This window comes from Pseudonaja textilis, chromosome 6 (genome assembly GCF_049901715.1).
Source record: "Pseudonaja textilis isolate UNSWEBS1 chromosome 6, rPseTex1.2, whole genome shotgun sequence".
NCBI lineage: Eukaryota > Metazoa > Chordata > Lepidosauria > Squamata > Elapidae > Pseudonaja > Pseudonaja textilis.
The window spans coordinates 17,748,036-17,754,035 of NC_141995.1; the positions used below are offsets into that span (position 1 = coordinate 17,748,036).

The 6,000-nt window shown below is 48.5% G+C and overlaps 1 protein-coding gene across 10 annotated transcripts in view; it reads right to left on the reverse strand.

Annotated features, from left to right (window-relative positions):
• The window catches only part of PPP3CA (protein phosphatase 3 catalytic subunit alpha), a 197,133-nt gene extending 191,949 nt beyond the window's left edge, over positions 1 to 5,184 (reverse strand). For 5 of the 10 annotated variants that reach the window (XM_087935938.1, XM_087935940.1, XM_087935937.1 and 2 more), the window contains exon 1: positions 4,120 to 4,879. In XM_087935938.1, coding sequence (XP_087792064.1) covers positions 4,120 to 4,177 — 58 coding nt within the window. In that variant the 5' untranslated portion in view covers positions 4,178 to 4,879. Of the gene's footprint in view, positions 1 to 4,112 lie in introns of all 10 variants that reach the window. The other 5 variants (XM_087935942.1, XM_087935943.1, XM_087935941.1 and 2 more) reach the window with 3 other exon arrangements.
• Between the last annotated feature and the right edge of the window lie 816 nt (positions 5,185 to 6,000).

Genomic DNA, 6,000 nt, shown 5'->3' on the forward strand with positions numbered 1-6,000 from the left:
CATACCATGCATAGAAATTTCTCTCTCTACATAAAGGATTTGTGCATCTACTCAGAAGGTTCATAAAGATGAATAAGCTGGTAACAGACTTTAATACATAATAAACTATGTGCTACGATAAAGTTGGTTAAAGTGAAGATTTTTTTTGTCCCATAAAAGCCATGCATATGGGCCACATATTCCAGAACAATACTGTAAGTTAAATTATGGTGCTAATGATGATAAGTCTGCCTCCTCCTCTTTGATAGAGGGGAAAGTTTGCTTTTATCCTCATTATTCTGAAAGTACTTTTTGTAATTATCCAGGTTTACAAGAAAAACACAGCCTGCCACTTTGACAAGCATGATCACAGGCAAATAACATTTCTTTTACTCCTGAGAAAAGCAACCGAGGGTTTTTTTTTAATTAGCATGCAAAAACTTATATTAAAGATAACCAACATGTCTTTGCTTACTGTAGGATCTCAATATTTTGTACCATGCATGAAATCTCAATTCGGTCTAATTATTGCATAGAGGTTTGGTTTCAACTAGTTAAGTCATAAAGATATTCCTTATTTGGACAACTTTGCTCCAAATGTCCCATTTTTGGAATTGAACCAAATGCAACATTCATCTTGTACTTAGGTATGCATAGGTAGGTATTAATATTCTGGAGGGAAAAAAGTCAGTCCCCCAAAGAATGCCAGGATTGTGGAGAATCCCATAGCATTTTACCATAGCTAACATTGGGTAACAGCAGAGTGTCATTTACTGCACTGCCTCAATCTTATTGTGACAGACAGTGTAAGAGTTAATCTGAAGAAGATAAAAGGCAAAAAAGTATTAAGGATATCTATATTTTCTTTAAAAATGTGTATTAGAGGACAAGAGTTATCTCAGCAGACACTTAACAAATTACGGACTCATTATATCTGCCACAGGAGGAAAAAAATGCTTGCAAAATAAGGATACATAAGTTCCTGTTAATGTTGGATGAATAAACTGAGAAATGATATGTCAAACTCACCTTTTAAATGACAAGTTCATTTGGTCTAATTGAGAAAATAAACATGAAGATTCCAGCAAGTTAATTATCTCACTTCGAATGCAATCTAATCCTACACGTTTACTAAGGATGCCTTACTGAATTAACAGTGGTGGGTTTTTGCCCCCAGATAGGTATATATTAGAACTTCTCCTTAGAATTTCAATGTTGCTGCTTTAATGAACAGAACGTGATGGCCACAAGCATAGCACATTTAGGCATAGCTAATCAATTCATTTTTTAAAAAAAATCTGCCAGGGAATGCCTATTGAATTTCCTCCTAAAACAGCAGGGAATCTTCCGCAACACTTAAGATAACTCTCCATTTTCAAATCCCATGGTTTCTAGATTTTGATAAGATGAAAAGATGTAACTTCACACAATGCTCTGATTCAGACCTTTGAAAATGGAAGGCTTAGTTGATATTAAGGATCAGAAAGCAGGCAGTTTTAGCTCAATGGATTTGCTCAGTTTAAATACAGGTTCTGACACTATCTCTTTAATATTTATTCAGCCCACTCCACAGAGCTTAAGGGAACTATGTTTTCCCTAAATAAATAGGCTTTGATTTTTTTAAAAAAAAATTTTTTTAGAGCTTTAAAGGACAAATTCTTTTTCTTTGGAATGCTGGCAAAATCATACATTAGGATTAAGATGTAGGAGAACCAATAATACTATATCAATATTTACACCACCTCAGATAAACACCTTCTAGCTGGCCATTATTATTCTTGAGGTTTGCAAACTCCATTGATTCTAATCCTTTTTAGGAAAATGGGAGCAAATACATTCTAAAAGAATTTCAATAGTTGCACAATAAGCCACAGCATGCTTAACCCATCACAACAATGGGTTTGCCTAACATTATATTACAAACCAGTGTTTCCAAAATAGGGTAGGTTGATTAATTCAAGAAACCAAGCCTTCCTTCTTCACCTTGCTCACCATACAGGTGTTAAAACTTTTCCCAGTCATGGTGGTTGAAGAATGCTGACCTAGAGTTCATATTTGGAAGATGTTCAGATTGGGGAGCTATACTAAGTGAAACAAGTCACATTTTGTTTAAATGAGATCTGTGAACCCAGCTAACACAATCCAGTAATATGCATATTCCTTTGACATGTTTAACTGTTTTCACCACGCAGGCATACTCTCTACCTGACCAAAAGCAACAAGAAATGTATTTGTTTCACTGGGGAGTAGACAACCCACTTGGTACAATTCCTAAGTTCTCACAATTTTAAAATAAATTTAAAATGAAATAACAAGGCTAGAATCCTAGGTATACTGAAGAGAAAATGTCCCCTGAGTTAAGTTAAACTCCTGGTGACTGCATGGCCACATCCAGTTAAATTTTCTGACAACATGGACATAGTTTACGATTACCTACTTCTACTGTTGATTTTTTTGCCCCTTTATTCCTTTTGTTTTGATTTCCTAGTCTAACAAACTTGATTACTGCCATAGAATCTTCTGGTAATCTCCCATTTTACCCTACTGAAATAAGCTAAAGTTGAGGTGCCTTAGAGAATTTAAAAGTCCACCCAATCCGTTCTGGGAGCTGTATATGTATTTAGGGTATGGAAAAGACAGATACAAAATAAAAAATTATGTGGGAAACAGTGTATCACTTTTAATTCTGTTTCCTTTGCTGGAGGACCAGTGCATTTCCGTTTCTCTCTTAAACTGCAGCAGCCTGAGATTCATGGATGAAAAATGCAGATTTTTTTCATCCAGAACAGGATGGATCTAGCTAGTGATAAGATGGTAGGACTCTATGATTTCTTTTTTTGCCACTGCAGCATAAGCTTGCCTGTTACCATATCAGCATTTCCTGGTTGGTGGGGGGAGGGGGGAGAAGCTAAAAAGGAAGGAGGGAGGGAAGGGAGGGAGCTGTATTTGCGCAGGTAAATTCTTGTACTTCTGCAAATCACACAATGGGCAGAAAAAGAGTAGGCAACAGAGGGGGAACCAGCCCCCCCACTCATGTTCCCTTCTTCCTCCCACTCCAGGCACCTTCCCTCCATGACTTTCCAGGCACTACCTCCAGCTTGTCATACATATCAAGCAACACGTTAATGGCAGGGAAGTAGGGGGGAGAAGCAGATCTGTTGGGAGGAGATCCGACTGTCGAATTCTAGCTGCACACACGCACGCACGCACACACACCCCACAGAGGCCTATTTGCACAGGCAGCGAACCCAAATAGACTTCTCGAAGTGCTCCGCGTTCAAGAGAGCGACCCACCCCAAAAGTGGGCGGGGAGAAGATGGAAATGCCCCGAGGACCTGGGAGGGGGAGCGAGGAATAGGAAGGGAGTTTTGGTGCGAATTCCCTCCTCCCCTTCCTCCTCCTCCTCCTCCGGATCTTCCAGGCGCAAAGAAAGCAACGGAGGGTTTTCCTCCTCTCCCCCGCCTTCCCCCATCCCGCGCAACCATGCCGAGGCTGGGAAATTGCTGCAACGCGAGAAAAGCACAGGCGGTGTGTATGTGTGTGCGAGGGCGAACGTGTGCTTCAAGCCTTCGGAAGACCACAACCCCAGAAAAGGAGGGGGTGCCTTCCAGAAGCTGCAACCCACTCCCCCCAAGGAGGCGCAGCTTGCCGATCGAGCCCCAGCAACGTCCCTGAGGTGTTCCCTCTGCACCTAAAGCCGTTCTCCCGCCTACGCCGGTAGTGCAGCGCGCCCCATCTATTGGTCATTCCCCCCTTCCTCCTCCTCCTCCTCCCCCGATGGAGTCCTAACCAGTCACCCACTTCCTATTTCGAACAGACCTCCTCCTTTCTTCTTTTCTCCCTCGCGCTCTCTTCCCCCCTCCCACCCCCATACGCCTTACTCATTTTGCAACCGCAGCCACAGTAAATAAACACACCGCCCGGACTATGTCAGCCTCTTACACACACACACACACACACTTCCTCCCCCGTCGCCGACTCCCCCCACCCCTTCCAGTTATAGCGCAAAGGAGGAAAGGGAGATCGGGAACGAGTCTGCCCGTCTAGCAGGCGGCCAAAAGCGGCTCTGGCCCTTCCCCTCCACCCCGGCTCCTTCCCGAGGCCGGCTGGGCGTCCGCGGGCGCCGAGCTCACCTCTTACCTTTCACCACCCTGTCCGTCGTGGATATCTTCGGATCGAGCGCCTTGTGTTCAGACATTTCCAGCAACCTGGGAGAGGAGAAGAGGAAGGTGGCGGAGGCTCGCTTCTCTTCTCCCTCGCCAGACACAAAAGCTCGCGAAGGCGGCGGCGGCGGCGGCGGCTGCAGCAGCGAACAACGGGCAAGCAATCGGCGCCTCGCCCCGACTTCAGCACCGGTTCAACTTTCACGCCTTGCCGCCGCCGCTGCTGCTGCTGCTACTCTCGCCGCGTCTAACCTTGCCTCCTCCTCCTCCTCCTCCTTTTTGGCTCGGCTTTCTCCTGCTTTCGCCGCCACCACCGCTCCTCCTCCGGATTTTTTTTTTTTTTAACTCCCTTGCCCCCTCGAGATGTCAATCACGCCTCGCTCGCTCGCTCTTCTTAGAAATGCGGGCCGAGGAGAGTAATTGCAACCAAGGGAAAGCGAGAGCGGAGAGCGGGAGGTTAAGCAGGCTGCAGGAACGGGAAGGGAAAACGCATATGTCCAACAACAGCATAGAGGAGACGAGCTGCCGCTGCCGCCACTGTACAAGCTCCGGGCTGCGCCCTGCCCTCCGCCGCCGCCGCCGCCTCCTCTTCGGCGTCGTCTCCCTCTTTCGCTGCCGCCACCCCTTTCGCAGGGTCTCTCCTTTCACTCACGCAACCCCAGCCACTAGAGCGCCGCTCAGTCCGAGGCGCACCCTATCCTCGCCTGCCTAAGCTTGCCGCCCGCCCGCCTTGCCACAAGCGCTAGCTCCGCCACGATTGGCCGGAGCCCGACGTGCCAATCACTGTCAAAAGAAGCCCGCCCCCTTCGAGCGCCTCTGCCCTTCTTCCCAGGTGTTCGCTTGCCACCGGGCGTAGCACTGCCGCTCGTCCACCTTTTTGGAACAGGCGGGCGCGGCGAGGAGGGGAAGGGAGGGGTGGGCTCCTGCCGGCGGGAGAAGCCAGACCCAAGCGCCCCACCAATGGCAAGGGAGGTGGGAGAGCGGCTGGTACCAGCCGGAGGCAGGGAGGGGGTGGCATCCTCCATGGAAGGTTTGGTTGAGCGGCAGCCGAGGGAGCGAGGCACCCTTTTTGCGCTACGCCCCCGGCGGAGGGGACGAGAAGGGCGGGAGGAGGCAAGGAGGCGGCAGCTCGCAGTTGTTCGGACTCCCGAGAGAGGCGCCTCTCTGCGGAAGCGAGGTTAGCCAGGTCTTTGCTGAGAAACATCCCTTGGCGCCTCATATTTTCCCCGCCCCTCCCCGTCCCTCAGCTGGCTCCAAGGCCGCTGCAGTCGCCGAGAGAAAGCTGTGACAGTACTGTATAGCTAGAATGTGCGTATCCTTAGCGAGGGGGGCGGTCTCGAGTCACCTGTCAGTCACTGTTCACCGCTTTGCTTGAGAAAGGGGGAGGGGGGAGGAAGCATCGGGGTGAGAATCGCGCCTGCGTGTCCTTTGTAGCCGTTCCAGACACGTCTCTCCACGCGGTGTTGCGGCCAACCTGAGCGAAGGAGAGACCGAGGCTGGAGGGACAGGTTGGCAGGCTTCCTTCGGGGCTGGAGGACTTCCTGCAATCTCGCGCTCGGCCGCCTGTGCCTTGGTTCTCCCGCCCAGCGCCACCTTTGCCTTTGCTCTTCTGGAAAAGGCGGGCAGAGCCGCTTTAGCTCTTGAGGATGAAAGAGCGGGCGGTTATTGTTGTCGTGGAGGGTTTTTTTTTTTTTTTTTTTCTTTTCCTCTTCTCTCTCTCTTTTTTCGTCGTCTTCTTTTTTCTCCTCCCCCGGCTCTTTTGTAATAATAATTGCGAAGCTTGATCGATGGGTGTTCTGTCAGGAGAGCTTCCCCTTCTGCCAGCGTCAAAGACCACGTGCTCGCAGTGACGCCAACA